We start from the raw sequence: 26650 nt of genomic DNA on the forward strand, positions 1-26650 counted from the left end.
AGACCACTTGATCCATTCAAAGAAGATGTGCTAGTTTTCAATGAACCTATAAAGGAGAAAAAAGCTAAAGAGTTCCTCAAGACCATGAAGCACAACGAGTACAACATTGTAGAACAGCTCCATAACTTACCTACGCGTACTTCAATGCTAGCACTATTTTTAAACTCGGAGGCACACCGAGAAGTACTGTTGAAAGTCCTTAATCAAACGTTCATGCTACAAGACATACCAGTCAGCAAGATGGATCTACTGGTGAACAATATTCAAGCCTGATAATCTCATATCATTTTCAGATGATAAGATTCCATCTGGAGGAAGAGGCCGAACAAAGGCACTGCATATCACTACGTATTGCAAGGGGCACACTTTCCCGAGTGTATTGATTGACAACGACTCAGCCCTGAACGTGATGCCTTTAGTGACATTGAAGAGGCTGCCAATAGATACCTCTCTTATGAGAGCCTGTCAGAACGTGGTTCGAGTATTTGATGGGACCAAAAGATGTAGTCGGTAAGATCGAGGTACCGTTGACCATCGGACTAGCCACCTATGATGCTGAGTTCTTTGTGATGGATATCATACCGTCCTATAACTGTCTTTTGGGAAGACCACACTGCACCAAAAAGTTAAATTTGTTATTGACGGGGCCTTAGTAATTATCAATGCTGAGGAAGATATCGTGGCAATGTGACCACGGAGGCCCCATACATCGAAGTAGATGAGGAAGCGGTGGAGTGCTCATTCCACTCCTTAGAATTTGTGAATGCCACATTCGTGGCAGAAGGAATAAGGATTCCTAAACCCTGACTCTCTCAGTGCTCTAAGATAAAGATCAAACAAACCTTGAGATGAGGTATTAAGACCGAAAGAGGGTTTAAGAAGTTGCTACAAGGAATGATCAATCCAGTCATTCCTGTTTTAAAGTTAGATCAGTTTGGGCTCGATTTTCAGCCCAATTACCATAAAAAGAGGAAGGAAGTCCAGAAGAACCGAGAAAGAAGACTAGCTAGGTTAACTGGAGATGAACTTTAACGGGAACCCATGATATTCCCGCCTTTTACAATACATTCAAGTCGGGTAGTTATGTGTTCGAGACCACCTCATCCGATCTAGAAGTAGTTCTGGAAGATCTGAACATTAATTTCGTGACCACAGAAGATGTTGACAACGAAGATAGATCGGGATATACCCTCTGCCACATGGTTCTGTGCCTAGCAGTTGGTCGGTGGAAGAACTACCTGTGGTTTACAAGAGTCTTTCAGAGTAATATTCAAACTATCCCTATTTACCTATACCCGGGGCAATAAATGATCTTTTGTAAAGGTGAATAAACATTTTGTTTAAATTCAATAAAAGATGCATTTTTTCTTTCCATAGCAAACAAGTTTTCTTATTTTCATTTCTTTTTGAATTCATTGTTTATTTTCTTCATTCCAGTACTCTATTATATTCTTTTTCAAATTTAATTCTTTGACTGTTTCGTGTGGGATATTTCCTCTCACACACACATATCTTCTTTGTTCCTTCAGGACCCCAGATAACGATAATGTAGGCACTGATGATCCTGATCCGAAAGTGGATTTTGAATCGGCCATATATCTCAGGGAATTTGATGAACGCGACACTGAAGAGGAGTGTAACTTGCCTACTGAATTGTTGAGAATGGTAGAAAGAGAAGAGAAATAAATACTACCACATGAGGAGGTGATCGAAATCTTGAATCTGGGCACTGAAGATGACAGAAAGAGGTTAAAATTGGCACAACTCTCTCGGTTGAAGCAAGACAAAACCTGATAGTCTTACTTCAGGAGTATAGAGATGCGTTCGCCTAGTCATATCAAGACATGTCGGGACTAGACACATATATGTAGTTCATAAACTACCCATTAAGCCAGAGTATAAACCTGTGCAATAGAAACTGAGAAGGATGCGACCTGAGATGCTCCTTAAAATTAAAGAAGAAGTCAAGAAGCAATTCGATGTCGGTTTCCTTCAAGTGGCCAAGTATCCATATTGGGTGGCCAACATAGTGCCAGTTCCGTAGAAATATGGGAATGTTCGCATGTGCGTCGATTACCGGGATCTTAACAAGGCGAGCCCTAAAGACAACTTTCCTCCGCCTCACATTGACACGTTGGTAGACAATACAGCCGAGAACGCTTTCTTTTCATTCATGGATGGATTCTCGGGATATAATCAGATCAAGATGCATCCTGAAGACATAGAGAATACCACATTCGTTACGATGTGGGGAACTTTTTGTTATAAAGTGATGCCTTTCGGTTTGAAGAATGCTGGGGCAACATATCAGAGAGCTATGGTGACCCTATTCCATGACATGATGCACAGAGAGATCGAAGTTTATGTCGATGACATGATTGTCAAGGCACAAACCGAGAATGAATATGTCGAGAATTTGATGAAGCTCTTCCAGAGATTGAGAAAGTTCCAACTGAGATTGAACCCTAGCAAGTGCACCTTTGGGGTAACATCCGAAACCTATTAGGCTTCGTGGTCAGCAGAAAAGGCATCGAGGTCGATCCCGATAAAGTTAAGGCTATTCAAAGTCTACCTCCACCACGAACACAAAAAGATGTCAGAGGTTTTTTGGACAGATTGAACTACATAGCACGGTTCATATCTCAGTTAACCGACAAGTGTGACCCAATCTTCCGTCTTCTCCGAAAGAACAACGCTGGAGCGCGGGATGAAAAATGTCAGATTGCATTCGAGAAAGTAAAGGAGTATTTGTCCCACTCACTGTCCTGATGTCCCCTATCCCGAGAAAACCTCTGTTCTTGTATCTCTTCATATTCAAGAACTCCATGGAGTGTGTCCTAAGTCAACATGATGAATCCGGGAAGAAGACAGAGCCATATACTATTTAAGCAAGAAGTTCACCGATTGCGATGTCAGATATCCTCCTATCGAGAAGGTTTGTTGTGTTGTAGTCTAGGCCACAAGTTAGATCCCCTGAAGTACATGATGGGTGTACGTGCTCTATCTGGAAGGTTAACCCGATGGCAGATGCTCTTGTCAGAATTTGACATCGAGTACGTGAGCCAAAAAGCAATCAAATGAAGTGCCATATAGGAGTTCTTGGCTAGTAGAACCGATGAGAATTACGAGCCATTGGACTTTATTTTCCAGATGAAGACTTGATGGTTATATCCTTAGAAGAAGCAAGTACTTCAACGGACAGTTCCTGGAGAATGCATTTCGATGGTGCATCAAATGCATTAGGACATAGCATCGGGGCAATCTTGATCTCTCCAGAAGGGAATCACTACCCATTACCAGCCGACTGAACTTCGATTGCACCAATAACATGGCAGAGTATGAAGCCTGTGTCTTAGGAATCCGAGCTGCACTGGGGAAAAGCATAAAGACCTTGCGGATATACGGAGATTCAACATTAGTAATCTATCAGCTCCGCAGAGAATGAGAAACCAAGGATACAAAGTTGATGGAATACCGGTGACTAATATCAGATATGCTCAAAGAATTCGATGAAGTCACCTTCCATTATGTACCTAGAAAGAAAATCAAATGGCTGACGCTTTAGCTACCTTGGCAGCCGTGTTCAAAGCTGTCGGGGAGTCTGAAATAATACCAATTAACATGCAGTCGTATGAGTACCCAACTCATTGTTACCAAATTAAAGAAGTGAAAGACACTAAGCCTTGGTACTATGACATTCTGCAGTATATCAAGCATCGGAGTTATCTAGAAGAAGCCGCCGAAACCGATAAGAGAACCCTTAGAAGGATGGAAACTGGATACGTCCTTGATAAAGAGGTTTTATACAAGAAAAGCCATAATCAAGTCCTGTTAAGGTGTGTTGATGCTGAAGAGGCAAAAATGATAGTGGAATAAGTATATGATATAGTTTGTGGAGCACATGCAAATAGACATATGATGTCAAGACAAATAATGAGATGCGGATATTGTTGGTCCACACTGGAAAGTGATTGCATCAACTATGCTAGAAGATGTCATAAATGCCAGATTTACGGAGATAAAATCAATGTTCCACCTCATCCACTTCATGTAATGACGTCGCCTGGCCTTTCTCTGTGTGGGGCATGGACGTTATCGGGAAATCCATCAAAGGCTTTGATTGGTCACCATTTCATTCTCGTGGCAATTGATTACTTCACGAAATGGGTAGAGGCTGCATCATATGCCAGTGTCACTCAATCCACTATTTGCAAGTTTATGAAGAAAGAGATTATATATCTGTATGGTCTACCTGAAAGGATAATTACCGATAATGCTACAAACTTGAACAACAAGATGATGAATGCTGCTTGTGAACAGTTCAACATAAAACATCACAATTCCACCGCTTACAGACCAAAGATGAATGGAGCAGTAGAAGCAGCAAACAAAAACATTAAGAAGATAGTGGAGAAAACGACTGAAACTTACAATGACTGGCATGAGAATTTACCTTTTGCTTTGTTCGCTTATCGAACCTCGGTACGAACCTCGACTGGGGCAACTCCATTTTCACTAGCTTATGGAATGGAAGCAGTGCTACCCATTGAAGTAGAGATTACGTCACTCTGGGTCTTGACAGAAGTCAAACTAGATGATGCAGAGTGGGTACAATCCAGATATGATCAGCTTAATCTGATATATGAAAAGAGACTGAAAGCCATTCATCATGGTCAAATCTATCAGAAACGAATGATCCGAGCAATGACAAAAAGGTGCGCCCGAGAATATTCCGCAAAGGAGATTTGGTACTAAAAAGAATTTAGCTAGTCTAGAAATATTTCGAGGAAAATGGACACCAAATTGGGAAGGACCTTATATCGTGAAAAAGGCATTCTCCAGAGGAGCCTTGTCCTGGCTGAAATGGACAGACCTGAACTGCCACATCCCATTAACTCGGATGTAGTCAAGAAATACTTCGCTTAGGATGAAAACTCGAGAGAGCGTCCTAAGTTGGAAAAAATAACAAAAAACAAAAAAAGAGAAAAATGTTTAGGGTGAAAACCCGAAAGGACGCCCTAAATTGAAAAAAGAAAAAGAAAAAAGAGGAAAAGAAAAAAGAATAAAAGAAAAAAGAGAAGAAAAATAAGGTGGGTTCAAGATGAAAACCCGCAAAGGGCGTCTTGCAACCAATGATGGGTCCAAGTTGAAAACCAGAAAGGGCAATTTGGATATTGACTCAAGAAATCCAGACAGTGGAAGCATCCCGGCATATGAATCTTCTACAAACTCAACAAATCAGATAAAGGTTGCACTCTCCAGAATGTTTCGCATTTTTCGAATATCTCTTGGCAAGGGCTGTGTTCAAGACCACTTAACGGCTTTTCAGCTTAAAGTGCCCACATTATCGAGATCTAAGACATTCATTTCATACTTCACCATGTATTCATTCTCCAAGTGTTTGTCATGTACTATTTGTTCTTTTTCCCTTATAAATAAAACAATCTTTTTCTCTAAATCAATTCCTTTTGAGCATCTTGGATTGAATTTAAACCTAATGATTTGTTTACTTCTGCAAAAGATAATCGCATATTACTATACAAAGATTCATTGAAAAGTACAGGTACCCGGAAGCCGATCAAGGCTCAGGCACATACTTGAAATGGTCGAGAAGCATTTTCCAAATCAAGAAACAAATAGAATGTGCACATCAGATTTGAACATTTGAAGAATTCAAGATCAGGGATCCAAACTTCAAGATTCCAAAATCAAGAGTCAACAACGACAAGCCACCTAAGATCGAGATTTCTCTCCAGAGCCCAGAATAACATATGTTGCATATGCATTTTAGGCATACCTAAGAGCATTGCATCCATAACATCGCATATATGCATATCTTTGCAGGTTTTATCAAGAGCCAATTTCAACTTCGCAGCGAAGGATATTCGACTCGAAACAACACAATTTGTTCGAGAGTAGATTTTAACTTCACGACGAAGGATATCTAGCTCGAAGCCAAACTTCACAATAAAGGGGTCATCCACGGTTTCAACTTCACGGAGAAGGGAATCGTGTGCACCCGCAACATACAATACTTGAATTTCAACTTAATGGCAAAGGATATTCAAGTCAAGGCTCAACTTCACGACGAAGGGGCCATCCGCGATTTTAACTCCACGACGGAGGATATCGTGTCATTCGGGGCTCAACTTCACGACGAAGGGGCTTCCCAATTTAAGAGCCAATTTCAACTTCACAGCGAAGGATATTAGACTCGAGACAGCACAAGCTCAACTTCACAGTGAAGGGACGGTTGGCTGTCAACAAACAATTTCCTAATTCCAGAGCCAATTTCAACTTCACGGCGGAGGATATTGGACTCGGAGCAATACAACTTACATTGGATTTCAACTTCACGATGAATGATATCCAACTCAAAGAATGAGTGTCTGTCAATAAACTTTCCAGTTTCAGAGTCAATTTCAACTTCACGGCGAAGGATATTGGCCTCGAAACAAAGCAACTTACATTGGATTTTAACTTCACGATGAAGGATATCCAATTCACAGGCTCAACTTCACGACGAATGGGCCATTATGATTTCATCTCCACAATGAAGGGTATTGTACCCCAACAGATTGACCCAACTTCATGACGAAGGAGTCGTCTGTGACACATCAATACCGAAGTTTTCAGGACAAGTTTCACCTTCACGACGAAGTATCTTGAGCCAGAAGATGATCCAGGAGCTACTGGTCAAAGCTTTGAGTTCGATTTCAACTTAACGACGAAAGATTCGTGCTCAGGATTTTCCAGTTTTAACTCAACCTCACAACAAGGGAGTCATTTTATGATTTAAATTGACAAACCAATTTCAACATTGGATTTCAACTCTACGACAGAGGATATTCGATGTGGCCGAAATTTGTGTCTTTTATCTTTGCTCTATTGTCGTTACACGATAATGAGCAAAGAGAGGCAGCTGTAGACACAATATTTTGCCCCACATGTCACACGTTTATAATAAATAGTATATTAAACATATGTTATATATATATTAATTATTTTATTATTTTTACAGGTCACCCGGACCGTTACAAAGACTAAAGTACCAAAAGGCCCAATGGTGCTCCATTGCCCAGCAAGTGGCCCAACAGGACAACCCAAGTGAACTAGGAAACCCTAGCGCCGCATCAGTCAGAACGCCCCATGCCTCTCCTCGTTCTTCTCGGTAGCAAGCATCGTGAGTATATGGGACTCCAACCCCGAACCGTCCGATGAGCGTGGAGAATCACCAACAAATACGAACGAACTAAATGTTATTTCACTAGGAATAAAACTCCTAAAAATAGGAGTTGTGTCTACTATAAATGCATTTAATCAACCCCATTTGAAGAGAGAAATTCATACGAATATACAGACATTTTGTCATACGAAATACAAGTATTTTTTTCATGCATATATACGAAATATTCGAGCAAAAAACACTAGAGAAAAACCAAAACACTCGGAGCACTTGTAAAGGATTTTGAAAAGGAAATAAGAAGAATGTAGCATCTTTTACCTTTGTTCGCTCGTTTTTCATTGTTGCATGTTGAATATTGCTTGAGATTTGACTTCAAAACCACCAGAAAAAACGTTTTGGCCGATGAACGAAGTGAGGCCTTTATTTTTCGAAACCTATTTCCTATATCTGCATTTTTTCGAGCCGATTTTTGAAAAACCACTTGGATTTTAGGACTGTGGGAAGAGAATGGTCTTTAAAAAATATGGGTTTTATGGTGGACCACCGCCGATGAGCTGCGGCGAGGCGGTGGCCACCATTTTCAGGCAACGACGTACGGCCCTTGTTCTTGGATCTCAATAACATTTGAGAGAAGAATATGGAAGAAGAGGGTGTTCGGTGTGAAGAGAAGAGAAAATAAAGCTTTAAAATTTTTTTAACTTAAATACTTGGCCACGGATCGGGCTGGTGACCCGCGGGTCGACCCTGACTCGGGAAGATCCGCGTGTCTTATAATTAAAAGAGGTTAATCCCTAATTCAATCCCCCATTCTTTTTAAAGCATGATCCTCACCCCCAAATCGAATTTTTAAACCCAAAATCCATCTTAATTTGGCCTTTAATTTTTGTTTTCTTTAAATTTGGTCGCACAACTTTCTTCTTAATTCAATTTAATCCTTTTATTTTTTTTATTTTATATTTTTTATATACGTTTTTATATGTTTATTTTTGTATACCTATTATTAATATATAAATATGTATTTTAATTATATTTATTTGGTTATTTTTATTTAAGTACCATATTTTATAAATTTTTTATTATATATATATATATATATATATAAATATTTGTTTTTTTTCTTCTCTATTTACTTTCTATATTTTTTATTTATTATCATTATATTATATTATTTTTTGTTTTTAGTGATTATTATTGTTATATATTTTATTATTATTATTATATACATCACCTCACATTCATTTATTAATTAGGCCCCTCCCTTTTTTTTTTCTTCCCGTCATTAATGCTTCACCAAATTTAGACATTTTTTTTCTTTTTCGGTGGATTGTTTTTTGTTTTTACTATTTATTATTATTATCATTATTATTTTTACCTAATAATTTTTTATTAGTATTTTTATTTTTTTCATATTTTATTATTTTATTACTATTTTTTATTTTATTTCGTTTTTGTATTTGTATTTTTATTTTTTTTTTTTTCGTTTAGTTTTTTCTAATTTATTTATTCCTTGTTTATCTGTTCATTTTTATTTTATTTGTTTAATTATCTTATTTTATTTTTTATTGCTTGTTTTATCTTTTTTTTTACTTTATGTTCTTTAATTCATTTACTTACCAATTCTTTCTTTTTTTTACTTGGGTTTATTTATTTTATTCATTTATTCTTTTCCTTTTCATCTAACATTTTTTTTGATTTTTTAAGGGCACGATTTAAATCCGTCAAAGGTAAATAATTCAGGATCAACTGTTACCTTTTAATTAAAATTACAACTTTCTTAATTTAAGACATCTGGAAATTACGTAGTACCGAAAGTGCAGTTCAAGGGTGCTAATCCTTCCTTGACTGTAACCGACTCCCGAATCCGACACATCTTTGGTAAGGCGCAAATCAGGTAAGAAATAGGGTATTCGATCAACCCATTGGTTTTAAAATAAATGATCGGTGGCGACTCCAATCAATTTTCCTAAGTCGAAGCCCAACTCCGGGTCCAACTGAAAGACGGTTCCGACAATATCAAAAAAATTCATTTTCATCTATCTACTATTCTAATAAAGGGTAAAGTATACAAATAGTCTTTCGATTAGAGGGTATTGTTTTAGTAAGTCTCTTGACTATTAAAAGTTACAAAATGATCCTCCGACTATAGATTGTTGCTTTGTTGCGTCCCTCAACTATTAAAAGTTACAAAATGGTCACCCGACTATTCATTATGTTCCAAATTCGTCCTTTTCCATTAAAATATGGATGATATTTTGAGCTAAACATTAGTATATTAACGGTGATATGATAAAATTTGATCATAGAATATTAAATGACTATTATATCCTAGTCATCATGTTGATGTCCAACTTAAATAACCGCCAATATTTTAATGAAAAATGATGAGTTTGGAACATAATGAATAGTTGGGTGATCATTTTTTAACTTTTAATGGTCAATGGACTTAACAAAGTCACATTCTATAGTCAAATGACCATTTTGTAACTTTTAATAGTCAAATGACTTAATAAAGTAGTACCCTATAATCAGGGGATCATTTGTGTATTTTACCCAAGATAAACAGTCTCTACATGCATAGAAAAGTAATATTTCTGCCCGAAATATTAATCTACATTTAATTGAACCAAAATATTAAGTTTAAATATTTTTATATCCCTATCAATTTATAAATTAAGTGAATTAATTTCTCTAAAATAATTTAATCTATATATATTTCAAAAGAGAACAAATAAGAATCATCATTATGACATTAACTTTTTTCTCCTCCACATCAAAATACCAAAATATTGAGAAATTTACCCCTTAAACCTATAATAATAAAAGATTAATATATCAAAATTTGGAAAGAGAAGGTATTAGTCAAGATGCAAGTTGAATTCGAGGAGCAAACATTATTTCCTCAAGGATTAGGGTATTTTTTACTCATGTATTAGATCTAATTTATCGTTTTTGTTCCTATGATATTTCTACATCAATTTAATTCTAAAAGTTGTTCAATCACATTAATGTTCAAAACGTCTATTATTATTTAGTGTTTTAAGTTAGAGTTTAAAGTTTAGGATGATAAAAAATAACTTTGTGGGCTAATTGATGTGAAAATATCATAGAGATAAAAATAATAAATTGAATTTAGAGCAAGACTTTCGTCAAAGAAGCTTCCTTTGCTTAGAATTCTTATGGGTTAGAAATTTGATTATAGAAACATGTTATTGAGTCAAATTTCCAGAATCATGGTTTTGGAATTATTGTGAACGTAGGACTTTTGATTTTAGATAAGTATTGACAGTAAGTGGCGGATATAAAAATTTATAAATGAGATCCAAATTTTAAATTTTTTTTCTTAAAATTAATGGGGTGCAAAAAAAAATTCTTCTATTTTTTTTAACATGTTATACTAAATTTCATTTTTTTTCCTAAATAATGGGATGCACTCTACCCGGACTTAGTGCATCCGCCCCTTGTTCAGCCTAAATATTTTCCGCGAATTTTCCAAGGAATAAGCTCCTGCATAGAATGGGTGTTGACCTACGTCCAATGATGTCATGCAGATTTCAAACAAAATATTAGTACTTTATGGGACAGAGATTTAAAATAAGGTGTTCAAACTACAAACTAATAAGAAAATAAAAAATAAAATAGTGAGATATTAATATGTAATTTCCTAACATTGCTTTGTCTATAAATTGAAATTTATTTATAATTAAAATATGTGATATACTTAAATTCTTTTCAAATAACGATTACTTACATCACTAGGATAGAGAAGCAACTTAATATCTGATGAGAAAGTCCAACGTGTGGTTGAAATTGAACAATATCTGGCGACTTTTCTTTTTTAATCTAGCCCGACGTATTTACCGAGCAGTATGCTAATCAAACGACCAGTCGAGAGAAAAATAGCAACATGGCAGAATCAATAAGCGTGGAAGAACCGCAACACCAACCATCAAGTCATTTGCATCAGTAACAGGTAGATTTCTTTTAAAGTTGTTTTAGGAATCAAAATCCATTACAAATTGATCGATTGAATGAAGTAGTAGGTGATAAACCTACATGTTCAACATCTTTTATTAAGTCATTGATACAGTGGTAAATAATTTCCAACGCTTTGAAATTTTACTTATCATTATACTTAAGATTTCCCTAAATGTAATTATGGATACCATGGTTCTTTTCTTCATTGCTATATCAGTGCACAAGAGCTTATTGTTTATAAAAAATTATTTAATCCTGAATTAAAAAAAAATCTTTAGTTAATAAAAATGGCCGCCCATAACATTTTTAATAAAAAAAAATGTACCTTATTTTAATGACAAAAGGTAAATGACATACCCAGTCTTTCAGATTTTATTTTTATTTTATTTAATCTATAAAAAATTATTTAATCCTAAATTAGTCCCTGTTTATTTCTAGATATTATATGTTAGCCCATTTTCTATTATTGGTAATAGTATTTTATTTAAATTTTAATGCGAAAAATAAATAAATGATTATAGTTAATATTATATTTAATAAAAGGGTAAATTACACCATTAGTCACCAACATATTACTTATTTCCTATTTTGGTCATCAAATTAGTTTTTTAATAAAAACATCACTAATATTTTGCTTTTTCCTATTTTGGTCCTCGGCCGTTGAAATATTAACAGTTACACTAACATGGAATTTTTTTATTTTATTTTCTACGTTTCTTTCTCTCTCATCATCAGTCATTTATATGTTATTTTTTAATAATTTTATTTAGACCAATAAGATAGTGACACATATAATCTCCTTATTCAATTAAAATGAAAACCAAAATTTAACTTTTGTGGAAACTATATCAATTATGCTTTTGGGAGATATTAGCTTAGTATTATTGATGATTTTTGTAGTAACTAATATTATTTTAGAATTTAAATTTGTGTAACAAAGTAGAGAATTAATATATAATTATGTTCTATTAATAAAACATATTTTTATGCAAATAGAGCCGTCCTAAAAGGCTAAAATATTCAAATTTACAATGAAATTCGTAAACTAAACATATAATTAAAATATTTTTTTAATGATTGATAACAAAAGATAACTAGCTACACGAGATCATAGAAAGACCATACAAGGGAAATGTTAAAATTAATCCAAAAAACTCAAATAAAATATAGATACAAATAAATTTGATTATATCGGTAAACGAACTATAACAGGAGATTAAAATACTAAAAGACCACCAATAACCGATAATCAAAATCGAGTATCGTGAGAAAACTATCTGCATACACAAATCATGTATCTAAGTCTAATATGAGAGTCCAAAACTGAGAAGATTAATAGAATTTGTAATAATTACATTTTAAAAATGGTGACTAATCCTTCTTTAAAAGGGGGGGGGGAACAGTTGTCAGGCTTTAGCAGAATATCCACGCGGTGAGGGCTAACCGCCAACTCAAGTAATGCAAGCACATTTTGGGCTACGGTCCAAATTCAAAGTACATGATCTGACTAACGTCAATCAATAACAAAGTGGGCTCACAGTTTCGGCCACATTGAAGTCCTTAAAACTATTTCCTATAATATGAAGACTAAAAAAACCAATCGTAACATATTTTTGGATGAGATCGGATTATTATTATTATTATTTTTTGTTAAAATATCTTTTTATAATATAATCTATTGTCAGTTATATTTGTAACACATCTTTACATATTTGAATTAAATATCGAGAACTCAAGATATATTTATTTTAACGAGAAATCAAAACGATTACGAATTTTAAATGATTTTATTAATTATTTGAAATTAAATTCACACAAGGGGGAGTGACTAACACTATCAAACATGAAAGTAAAACCATGTGAATCATATATCGTTGACAAGGACACTAACAAACACACGGTTGTTTCAAAGAAATAAACTCACGGAAATGGAAAAGCGTAACATTCAACTTCTTCGTATCGAGAAGAAAGATTATGTCTAACGAGCCAAGATGCGTGTATTATTTTTCAAAATAATAGAAATGTTGTCCCCAAATCAAGAAAGACAGATTATTCACGCGCATGCATGCATGCATGATAATCATTATGACGTATATACTAATCTTGCTGTCAAAACCTCATTTTCAAATCACAATATATATGAATTTCAAGGATATGCATGCGGGCGACAATTTATCTTCTAGTTGCTTCTCGTAAACCACTTTCACAAGCAGCTAATGCAAGAATAATACAGCCAAAACGACAATTCATTCAAAGTATTGTTATTTAAATATATTTTCAAACATGAATTTGAGGTATATCAAGAACTCGAAAATAAATACAGTATATGTCGTATTCGCAAGTGGTTATACAAAATAAATTCAGCCAAAACGGCAATTCATTCAAAGTGTTATTAGGCGGATATAGACGGATACATAAAGGTACGGGATGAATTATGTGTATCCAATTGAATATTAGATGTGAGTTGAATTTAAGAATGTACTTGTGTGAACGGATATATATTTAAAAAAATTATTCATAATGAATTGTGAATAAGTAGTAGATACAAAAATTTAAGTGGTTATGAAATGAATATCCACACCCACCCCCACCATTTTATCATCCCTAATCGTCACCGTAAAAAAAGTCTTTCAACTCTGGTCGGTCCAAGTTTCATAAACGATAGGTAATTAATGCAATTGGTCTTAATATAAAATAAAATATTTAAATTATAAAATAGATTTTTATATGTAATATTATTAAAATCACTTATATATTTTGCAATTGATTCATATTGCATTTTTTCTTCTTGGTATAACTTTTCTTTTACAATTACTTTTAAATAATTATTTTATAAAATATTGTTTTTTTTTATTCTGGTTGGTTTAACGTAACATGAACCTACAAGCATTACATGAGGGGCGGAGCTATGTTGGGGCCCAAAAGGTCTTATTCTTGTAAATATTTTATATATTTGATAGATTTTAGTCTAATAGTATTTTTGTTCATGTAAAAATAAGTATTTAAATTTAAAAAATATAATAATTTATTAAATATTTAATCAAGTAAGGGTCGAACTAAATAAGGATAATCTTATGTTCTCAAAATTTTTGGTATAATAACAATTTAGGTCATTTTAAGTTTAAATATTAGACAAATTAGACATTGTCTTTTGAATTTCAAATTTAAATATCTAACAAGCCATTGTATTTTTCTTAAAAACTTTAATATTTCGACCCTGTCAATATTTTATCCTGGCTTCATCCCTAGGTCACACCTTATAATTGAAACAAACGAATATTAGTTGAATTTTATATGTGTAAAAAATTACCTAAAATTAATATATGCATTTGATAAGTATATATAGAGTTTTAACTATATATCATTTGCTAAAATTACTATAATCATTGTCAGTATAAATTATCGATTAAGTATTAAAGAGAAGTGTACAAATCAAGTGACCTCAGTGGTAAGGAAATTATTTTTGTTCCTTGAGGTCTCAAGTTTGAGCATAAAAAATGTCAGGGGTGTAAGTGTTCAATGTCAAATGGTTGAGGGTTATCTTTAAACATATATTACTTTGTAGTTACCATAGAGTAACAAAAAAAAATATTAAAGAGAAATAACTATTATAATGATAACTCCTTTAAAAGTAAATGTATAATTTAGTTTAAAATAAACATCTCACAAAAGGCGATCAGATTTATAATATTATCTTTGTATTTTTCATAATTTTAAAAGATAATGTTTCATATTGTCTCCTCTATTCATTCCTCGTAAATAAATCTTTAAATATAATCGTCGAATTGTTTTTTCAGCTGCATCACAGGACATTCCGACAATCCAAAATATTCTTCCATATAATTTTCACGGTCAAAATTTACTTATTCTCAGTCCTTAAATCTCTCAGGCTACATTTTAATGTCTACATTTTTCAAATTACTTTCTCACACCATAATTCTTCCATATAGTTCTCAGTTCTTTAACTTCTCAGAGTATAATTCTCACCAATTTATCGTCAAAAGTCAAGTTGGACTTTAGGTTTAATGAATTCGGGGTTGATAACATATGATGGATTTTTTTCTCTCGATAAAATACTTTTACTAATAATACTTTATCTCGGATTGTGAGTCTCGTTAAAAAAAATTAATCTTAGTTAGAGGAAAATAGTACATCACAATTAAGAAATCAATATAGTCATAGATAAGACTACACGGAAAAAAATTAAACCTTGATACACATATGATGGACGCATGATTTTATGTTGGGAGACGAACTTGAACTTATAGAATTCTAAGGACGAAAACAAATTTTCAACAGAAAATACATAGATAAAATCTAAAATATATGGTAATTTTAAATTTCTTCCGCTTTTAGTTCCATGGATATGGTGATAATTTTGGTGGTATTTCTTGCAAAGGAAGATATGTCTAGGCAGGAGCTTTTTAAAGTTTGGTGGTAGCTTATCTTAGTTCCCGTTTCCGAGTTTGTTTTGGTTGTTGATCGAAGGTTCAGGGTGATTTTTTTCCCCTTTTTGTCTGCATCTTTTGGCTATTTCTTCAGCAATTTAAGTTGTTTCATCACCTTGGTTACGTAGCACTCTTTTCCTCCTCTTAGAATTCAGGATGGTTTTTAATGAGGCTGGTAACAAACTTTATCCATCTTATTCAATAAAATATGTTGCCGAGGAAAAAAATCATTTTACTTTCTTCTTTGCCAAATAGAATTAAATGTCGATGTTTGATAGTATTTGCATTTGTGAATTTTAAATCAATCAAATATGCGTGTCAATTGCAACTTACAAGGAAAGAATTCATCATCATCATCATCAATAAGTCATTCCCAGAAGATGGTGGAGAAAACAATGGCATTTGTAATGGAATTGCCATGCATGATTATGTAATCAAATGCAAAACTCCACACCTACTGTCGTCATATAAATTTTGTTACTAGTGAATATCCGCATCTACCACTATAAATTGTACAAAAACACAAAGTCTAATTATCTTATATATTTATATTTATTAAGAAAGAATGCCACGTATATATATATTAGAATAAAAATAATTAAATTTTCAAAATAATCTTTTAAACCCAAAAACAAACGTTTCAGTCACGTTCACGTGACTGCTGCGACGACGTTAATGTTAAGAACTTTGTTCTTACAAGTATAACATATTTTTATTTAGGAATAATGCAAACAAATACCCCTAACGTTTGACACTATATGCATTTCTTCCAAAATCATTTTTTAGCAGTTCTACCCACAACGTTTGATTATGAGGCATAAGTCCCCCACGTTGGATGAAATCTGTCAGTCAACTGACGATCAACGGGTCCATCTGACGTGGCATGCACATGTGGTCATCGATGATGACCTGGCATGTTCATATCATAGTAGATGCTGATGTGGCAGATCCACATAGACTAAATGCTGACATGGCATGTACATGTGTGATGCCACGTCATCAATTTTTTTAAAATTAATTAATAATAAATAATTATTTTTTATTAAATTAATATCAACCAATCATATGTTGTCACGTGGCACATGAATTTTTTATTAAATTAAAAAAAGAGAGATTAAACCTCCACAAATTTTGCACTCCATGAGATTTGAACCCGAGTCTAAAGGATGAAAGATTTGATACCTAACCATCAGACCAAGTCACTTGGTTGTTATTGAATGGCTAATAACAACATTTAAAGTATATTGTTGCCATCAAAACCATCATTAACACAAGCACTTTTTTTAAAAAAAATTATAGTTAGATTTAAATTGTTATAATTATTTGAGTAAATTTAAATTATTCATAGGTCTTTTAAATTTAAATTTATAAATCGATCTGGGTTTTAATTAATTTTAAATTTATAAACTTTAAAAAAAATCATAGGAAAATTGATCTGGGGATAAACCATAGGAGTTTTTTAAAGTTTATAAATTTAAAATTAATTAAATTTTTATCTTCAATGGTGTATTTCATGTGGCAGCTTCACTGGAATTCGACGCCAATTCGAAGGAGAATATTGATAAATTTTGCATTTTTTATCTTTAAAGCATTTTTATTCACGTTTCGACAATTCATCAATCTAACAGAGCATTTGATTTTTCCAAGAATCCTATGTTAGATCAAATATCATTTACCCTGGAATCAAAGGCACTGAAGACCTCCTCAAATCTTGCTTGAAATCCAACACTGTGAAAAGGGTTGTTTTCACATCTTCCATAAGCATTATCACTGCTAAAGACAGAAATGGAGATTGGAGATCTGTTGTTGATGAATCAAAGTAAAATTAAAAAACTAAAATTTAAAATTTTAATTAATTTTAAATTTATAAACTTTAAAAAAGACCTATGGTTTATCCCCAGATCGATTTACCTATGAGTTTTTTTAAAAGTTTATAAATTTAAAATTAATTAAGACCCCGGATCGATTTATAAATTTAAATTTAAAAAGACCTATGGATAATTTAAATTTACTCAAATAATTATAACAATTTAAATCTAACTATAATTTTTTTTTTAAAAATACTTGTGTTAATGGTGGTTTTGATGGCAACAATATACTTTAAGTATTGTTATTAGCCATTCAATAACAACTAAGTGATTATGCTTGTTGGTTAGGTATCAAGGCTTTCATTTTTTAGACCCAGGTTCAAATCTCATAGATTGTAAAATTTGTGTAGTTTTAATCCATCTTTTCTTAATTTACTAAAAAAATTCATGTGCCACGTGACAACATATGATTGGTTGATATTAATTTAATAAAAGATAATTATTTATTATTAATTAATTTTAAAAAATTGATGATGTGGCATCACACGTGTACATGTCACGTCAGCATTTAGTCTACGCGTACATGTTACGTCATCATCTACTATGATATGAACATACCACGTTAGCAAAAAATAATGATATGAAAATGCCACATCATCATCGATGACCATATGTCCATGCCACGTCAGATAGACCCGTTGATCGTCAGTTGACTGACGGATTCCATCCAACGGAGGGGACTTATACCTCATAATCAAACGTTGTGGGTAGAACTACTCCAAAAAACAATTTAAACACAAATACATATAATACCAAAACGTTAGAAATATTTGTTTGCATTATGCCTTTTATTTAAACAATCCTAATTTGATTTGAATGGTAATTAATTAATGATTAAAGAGTCTGAATAATCAAAGTCGTATCAGTAGTTGTTGTTGATTTCTCCCTCCTAAGCAACAAGTTGCAAGCCTAGGCAGCGGCCGGCCGTCTCTTTTATTTTTCTTTCCTCGGGAAAGCCGGCTAAGGGTCGCCATCATCGAGCAACAGCCGAACCAGAAAAGAGCCGCGTGTGGTCCGGCTGACGTTTAGGTCTTTGACTAATCTGACATGGCACTACACGTAGGACCCAAATGTCGGGTCTTTTACTACCAAAATTACGTGTATGGGGCTCACGTGTCCCCTTCCCATGCTACACATAGGGGACACTGAAATGTTTTTGTAGAACACATAATTCCATCAACTTCCCTCCAAAACACAAACTATTCCTTCGGGTCTAAAAGTTACCGACGTGGCACATAGTAGCCAATCAATAATTTTATTATTACCGAGATAGATAAGACGAATTTATAAAATTTATAAAATATTAATTTATAAAATTTATAAAATATTAATTTAAAAAATATATGTGTAAAAATAGAAAAATATAAATAAAATATATGAAAATTTAAATTTTTTAGGAGATTTACTAAATGTATGTATTTATGAGAATATAATGTTCATCTTAAAATATAAATTTTATTCGATTAATTATTTATTTTACAGATAATATTCATGCTAAAATTTTATTTACATCTAACTATTTTCAAATTATATTAATTATAATATTAATTATAATATATCTGTCTAACCTCAAAATTATTTTATATTTTATATAAGCCGCTAATAACACACAAGCTGGCCTCCTCTATATAAGCAACCCTTATTTCCCAAGCTTCTCCCACACCTTCGTCCTGAATTAGCAATATTCGAATCCATTTGCTTTGTTAATTGCTAGTATTTCATCCTTAATGGCTGTTGATTCAACTCTCCCCTCTGCAGTTGGCGCCTCCGTTAGCGAGAAATATGCCAAAGCTCTTGTTTTCATCGAAGAGATGACGAAGAATGTTGATTCGGTTCAAGAGAGGGTTTTAGCTGAGATCTTAACTCGAAATGCAGAGACTGAGTACCTCAAACGGTTCAACCTCAAAGGAGCTACGGACCGGGGAATATTCAAGTCCAAAATCCCAGTTGTCATTTACGAGGATCTTCAGCCTGAGATCCAACGTATCGCCAATGGTGACAAGTCTCCCATCTTATCTTCACACCCCATTTCGGAGTTTCTGACCAGGTACCAGTTTTAGCATTTAGCTATGAGATTTCATATCTTTTGTACTCGTTTATGAAGTAGTGTTGGGGGTTTTAATTTACAGTTCTGGGACTTCTGCTGGAGAAAGGAAGCTGATGCCGACGATTCATGAAGAGTTGGATCGTCGTCAACTCTTGTATAGCCTTCTCATGCCTGTAATGAACCTGTGAGTATTTTTTGCAGTTCAGCTGGGATTTATATTGTTTGTTGAATACAAAAGGTTGATAATTTTGTGTTTTGATTATGATAGTTACGTGCCGGGATTGGACAAAGGGAAGGGACTTTATTTCTTGTTTATAAAAGCTGAAACAAAGACCCCAGGAGGGTTATTGGCACGCCCCGTTCTTACCAGCTACTACAAAAGTGAACACTTCAAGAACAGACCGTATGATCCTTTCAATGTGTACACCAGCCCCGACGAGACCATTCTATGCCCCGACTCGATCCAGAGCATGTACGCCCAGATGCTGTGCGGCTTGATCATGAGGGAAGAGATCCTTCGTGTCGGTGCCGTCTTCGCTTCCGGCCTACTCAAGGCCATTCGTTTGCTTCAAGTCAACTGGAAAGAATTTGCTCATGACATCGAAACCGGGACTTTAAACCCTAAAGTCTCGGACCCTTCGGTTCGAGAATGCATGAGCAAAATCTTGAAACCTAACCCTGAACTTGCTGCGTTCGTTACCAAGGAATGCTCGGAGGAGAATTGGGAGCGGATCATCACCAGGATTTGGCCCAACACCAAGTATCTCGACGTGATCGTAACCGGAGCCATGGCTCAATATATTCCCACCCTCGAATATTACAGTGGTGGCTTGCCCATGGCTTGCACCATGTACGCTTCGTCCGAGTGTTATTTCGGTCTTAATCTCAAGCCAATGTGTAAACCATCCGAGGTTTCATACACCATCATGCCAAACATGGCTTACTTCGAGTTCTTGCCTCATGAATCGTCGACTCCGGAGCTGTCTCGCGACTCACCGCCGCCCCTCGTTGATCTTGCTGATTTAGAAGTCGGCAAAGAGTACGAACTCATCGTCACTACTTACGCCGGATTGTGCCGTTACAGAGTCGGCGATATCCTCAAAGTCACAGGTTTTCACAACGCCGCTCCGCAATTCCGTTTCATTAGGAGAAAGAACGTATTGTTGAGCATTGATTTCGACAAAACCGACGAGTCCGAGTTGCAACAGGCCATAGAAAACGCTTCGGTCTTGCTCAAGGAATTCAACACCAGCGTGGTTGAATACACGAGCTACGCGGACACCAAACATATACCCGGTCGCTACGTCATTTACTGGGAACTGTTCGTCAAAGAAGCTGCTAATGCCCCGACCGACAAAGTTTTGAGCCAGTGCTGCTTCGAAATGGAGGAATCATTGAACGTAGTCTACCGTCAATGCCGAGTTGCAGACTCAATCGGTCCACTGGAGATAAGGGTGGTGAAAAACGGCACGTTTGAGGAGTTAATGGACTATGCAATTTCAAGGGGAGCTTCCATTAATCAATACAAAGTTCCAAGATGTGTCAGCTTCACACCCATCATGGAACTTCTCGACTCAAGGGTGATTTCAAAGCATTTCAGTCCAGCTTTACCACACTGGAACCCTGAACGACGTCCTTGAGCGCACTTGGCATGATGGCATCAACGCTTTAGTATTGGAGAAAAAAGTAATAAAGGTTGAAGAAATAGTCTGCCTTGCTACCAACCAAAAAACAACAGCGTCTTTTCTGCAAAAGGAAAAAAAAGATAAGTAACAGTGGTTGTGTTGTAAAATTTTTAAGTTATTTATGTTTTAAAAGTATTTTTCTTCTTCTTCTTTTCAATATGTTTGTGTAATAAATATAAGTTCATATGTAAATGTATTTGGGTTTTCTTGTCAACTGAATCTGCATCTCCCTGTCACTGTCTGGTCCCTTGCCTTGCAATCGTTTCTTAGATCTGTCTTTTCTTCATTATCATAACGATGATCATGAACAGAAAAGCAGTCATGAACATCAAGTTACTGTATTTTTTTTAAAATTAAATTCAGTGACAGAAAATGTCTTATAATATACGATTTTGACCAACTTTTTTTCGATTTACGAAAATGTCTTATAATATACGTTATTTCTTCTAAATTCGCGTTGAGAATAAAAGCTTATCTTATTTAATTGTTGTAGGATTATAATTCGCATTTGTTTCTTAAGAATTTTCTCTAAAAAGATAGTATCCACGCGGACGACATGTACGACCACGACCACGACCCGACCCGACCCGAGACGGACGGCGGCGGCGACGGTGCGCGAGAGTCCCCCTTGTTCTCTTTCACTCAACAAGGAAGTGGGAAATCCATACCTTAAATACTCATTCCCAATAGTGTTTCCAATACTATGTGGGATTGAGCATTACCAACACTTGTTTTCAATGCTAAGTTGAAACATTTAACATTTGAAAATTGAAACACATTTAACCAAGTGAACATCCTTTCGGTAGCCAAGATGTAGATGCATCCTTTTGGAACACATTCGTCTTGTGTTGATTATATTTTCACCCCACAATTTCAACAAATCTTATGTGATTCTCATGCACTAGTGGTATTACCTATAATGAAAAACGTAATTATTGTTTTATATTTTAAGTAGCTAAGCACATGATCTATGTTAATGATTAAATGAGAAGGTTTAATCAATGCTTGAGAAGGCAATGTACTTGGCGAAAGTTGGGTTAAGAGAAGTGTTAAATGTGTTTCAACTTCCAAATGTTAAATGTTAAATGTTTCAACTTAGCATTGAAAACAAGTGTTGGTAATGCTCAATCCCACATAGTATTAGAAACGTTATTGGGAATGGGTATTTAAGGCTTGGATTTCCCACTTCCTTGTTGAGTGAAAGAGAACAAGGGGGACTCTCGCGCACCGCCGCCGCCGCCGTTCGTCTCGTCTCGGGTCGTGGTCGTGGTCGTGGTCGTGCGAATTAATCCTCCAACAATTAAATAAGATAAGCTTTTATTCTCAACGCAAATTTAGAAGAAATAACGTAAAAATTCGGACTATCGCAACGCGAATTTAGAAAATCGCAACGCGAATTTAGAAAATCGCAACGCGAATTTGGAAAATCATAACGTACGCGAATTTAGAAAATCGCAATGCAAATTTGGACTATCGCAATGATTTTAGACTATCGCAACGCGAATTCGGACTATCGCAACGCGAATTATGACTATCACAACGCGAATTTAGAAAATCGCAACGCGAATTTGGAAAATCGCAACGTGAATTCGGACTATCGCAACACGAATTAGGACTATCGCAACGCGAATTAGGACTATCACAACGCGAATTCGGACTATCGCAACGCGAATTCGGACTATCGCAACGCGAATTTAGAAAATCGCAATGCGAATTTGGAAACTGAGTTGTGAAATTGGAGTTCGCATTTCGATTTTATTGGTTATTTTTGCAAATCCAAAAAAAGTTGGTTAAAATCGTATATTATAAGGGATTTTCGATCATTGTGGTTATTTTCTCTTTTTTTAAATAGAAAATACACCAAGTTACTGTAATGATATCTAATGAGGGATGAATTGACGGATAATCATCTTTTTGAAAAAAAAAATTAATTTCATATATTTTAATTTGTTTTATAATCTTTTATTAATAATTGACAAGCGTAGTTTCACTCGTCAAAAATAATAAATCTCTTTAGAATAAAATAAAATAAATGAATTGAAAGCAGTATAATAAAGAGGGTTGATTCACAGAGAAATTTTGGAATCTCTTATGCTATTTATTTTGATTAGGAAGATGTAACAAAATAAAATAAAGATAGGGGGTAGGCGTGAATAAGTAAATGAGGAAACAATCTGAGAAAAAATGATTAAAGAAAAATAGTAAAATGAAGAATGGACGAAAATAAAAATTGGAAATCACTTTGAACAAATCGCCTCGAGCTAGCTTGATCTAATTCCCATGATCATCGAAATAGATTTTTTGTAATACCCCAAATTTTGACTAGTGACTAAAATATAAATTTTGAAAGTTTAGTGATCAAAGTATAAATTGGGAAAAGTTTAGAAACTTAAGTGGTAATCTTTTCAAAAAGAATTTTGATTTCATAAATGGATAGTTTACTCTTGAAAGTGGGGTTTTTTAGAAAACATATTTTTAATCTGGGATTTGTGTTAAAAGATATAAAGTTCGGTATTGAAATCGGATAGTCAGATCGAATCAGAATTTACGAAAATTTGAAGGATGTTAGAAAATAGTTGGAAATATTATTTTCATATTTTCCCAAAAAGAATTTCTATTTCATAAATGGATAGTTTACTCTTGAAAGTTGGGTTTTATGGAAAACATATTTTTAATATGGGATTTGGTTATAAGCTATAAAGCGATAAAGTTCGGTATTGAAATCAGATAGTCGGACCGAATTGGAATTTTATGAAAATTTGAAGTATGTTATAAAATGGTTGAAACTATTATTTCCATATTTTAGATCATAGAAATTTAGCTTAGATCAACGTAATTTTTCAGATTTGATTGAACAGTGAAATTTTAGTGACTAAAATGTAATTTTTAAAAATTGCATGTCCAAAATAGAAATTCAAAGCCAAGTTGATTCATCTTTGACTAAGTAATATTTTTAATGGAAGATAATGCAATGTCATTTGGTAATTATCAAGGTTTATTAATGATATAAATGGAATTTCTTAAGAACTGAATTTTAAATTCAATTTAATAAGTTAAATGCCAAGTGTATTAATTAATAAATACTATAATTATCAAGAGATGAAGCATATATTTCACCTATCTTCCTCCTCATGGCCGAAAATACCAAGCTTATTAAGGTAAGATTTTATTTTTGATTTTTGAAGTCATATACTTGATTTTTAGATTAAGCTATTAGATAGAGAATTAATCTACATGAAATTCTCTATCATTTGGTACTAATATTTCATGGTGAGGATGCTTATATGTTGAGATTGAAAGTTAGGGTTTATGTAGGGTTTCTGGAGTTTGAAGAATTGATGAAAGATTATTATGTTTTTGAGGTTGGAAATTAATTTTCAAGCATTTATGATGTTTAAAATTAAGTGTGGAGTGATTTAAAGCATTTGACCTAATTAGGGTTTTAGTGAATGATTGGATTTTGGTTTAATTTGATGTTGTTATGGTTAGAATAGCATGAATTTAATCTAAGGAAGTTGAATTCATGCTTGAAATTGAATGAAAATCTAGCCTTAAGACTAAGGTGATATTCGACCATTAGGGAAAAATATTGATATTTTTTTCTATGGTCTATAAATGATATTAGAAGTGTTTTATGTATTTTTGGAGATCAATTTGGATCCATTTGGAAGCTTGAGCTAGTAAAAAGGGCTAATATACAAGTTTTTAGAATTGAGGGATATTATTGCAAGAATGTAATATTTTGAAGGATTCAATGCTGATTTTTTATGGTTGAAATGCTGGAAATTTAAGTTAGAAAGTTGATTGGAACCAAATTGCAAGTTTGGTAAACTTGAGGATGGAATTTGAAAAGTCTCAATATTATAGGGACTTGATTTCAAGTTTATTAAATGAGGAAGTGTCATTTGGGTAAATTATTTTAAAGCTGGAAATTTTATTTAGTAGGTTGATTTTTGGGTTTCATTATTAAGTTGAGATTTAATTGCAAGTTTATCAAGTTGTATGGTTGAATTTGAAAAGTCTAAGAAAGTTTAGGATGAAATTTCAAGCTTATGAATGTTAAAGTAGTGATTTGAAAATTTTATTGAGGTGTTGGAATTTTTGTGTAAATAATGTGACATGATCATAATGGTGAAGGATCATTATGAAGTTAATAGAAAAGTTAAGGTGAATTCTTGAAATAATTCATAATTTGTGGTTTGATTGTGTAGTTGGAAAAAGTTGAAGGGTTGATAATGAAAATAAATATTCATAAGATCGAATAAGTATTTTGAGAAGTTTGAAAGTTACGATGAAAGTACGATTTAGTTTTATATCGATTTAAGTATTGGATTTATTTCTATCGAATTTTATATTTAAGTTTAGATTATGTTAGTTCGATGCTGACATATAGTTTGAATGTTTTATGTTATTATATGATATCGCCATATCAAGGTAAATCTAGTGATTCAAGTAGCTTGAAGGGAAGGAAAAAAGTATGAGTTTGAGAAGATTATCATGGAGAAGGTTCGATAGCGAGGCAAAAGTGAGTGCATTTAACTTGTATTTATGATATCAAAACAAACATTGGCTTGCGATGAGCCAGTGTCGGAGTTACATTAAGAAGTGAATCATAGTGCATGAGAAGTGTACTTCAAGCCTATATGTTCAATTGGTAAGCTTATAGATTTAGTGAATAAGTTAATGATGCAAGTTGGTTAAATCTGTCTAGAAATTATATTTTGAACATAAAGTTTAGAAAATCACCAAAAATTCTAAAACAATAATTGAAGAATGAATCTTATATCATTGGATTCGTATATCATTTTAGTTCCGTTTAGAACAAATGTAAACTGATTTTGATGGGTATACAAAAAGATATAATTTTTTAATCGGTGATAGGTTAGAAATCAGGGCGGCATATTCTGCCCGAAACAGCTTTTGTCAGTCAACTTTGTAAATTTGCTATAAATTGTACAAGTGGAACTAGACGGAGTTCCTTATATGGTTAGATTCGTATTAGAGTATAGTTTTCATTGGTGTAAACAAATTAATTTTTAAGTATCTAAATTAATACAGAATAATATTTGTTTGAAGGTAGTGCAAATTGTCAGAATATGAAATTTTGATAAATTGTGTATTCAAAGTAGTGGAAGGCAAAGGATTTAAATCTAAAGCTTAGTGAGGCTTATATTTTGATTTTAAAAAATAAAGTGTTAAAGTAAGAGCAGTTTATTTGTTTGATTATTATATTAGAGGACGACTTGCGATAAGTCAACCTCATTTTATTTTCCAGTATGATTTATAAATTTTCAGTGTGAAATATTTCTATAAAAACTTTTCATCAAGTTTTATGAATGATTTTGGGTAGGAAAGGCCCAAGTATGATATTTATGACGATGAATTCTAAATGTTTACAGTTATCAGATGATTTTTAGTTATCATATATTTACAGATATCAA

The 26650-nt window shown here is 33.6% G+C and overlaps 1 protein-coding gene across 1 annotated transcript; it reads left to right on the plus strand.

Moving 5' to 3' along the window:
- The first annotated feature begins 19202 nt into the window (after nt 1-19202).
- On the plus strand, nt 19203-21284 carry LOC120138960 (probable indole-3-acetic acid-amido synthetase GH3.1). Its single transcript, XM_039154339.1, has 3 exons — nt 19203-19524; nt 19607-19708; nt 19793-21284. The coding sequence occupies exons 1-3, from the start codon at nt 19205-19207 to the stop codon at nt 21162-21164; spliced, it is 1794 nt and encodes a 597-aa protein (XP_039010270.1). The 5' UTR covers nt 19203-19204; the 3' UTR covers nt 21165-21284.
- The last annotated feature ends 5366 nt before the right edge of the window (nt 21285-26650 follow it).

Source organism: Hibiscus syriacus, unplaced genomic scaffold, assembly GCF_006381635.1.
Source record: "Hibiscus syriacus cultivar Baekdansim isolate YM2019G1 unplaced genomic scaffold, ASM638163v2 tig00110717_pilon, whole genome shotgun sequence".
Taxonomy (NCBI): domain Eukaryota; kingdom Viridiplantae; phylum Streptophyta; class Magnoliopsida; order Malvales; family Malvaceae; genus Hibiscus; species Hibiscus syriacus.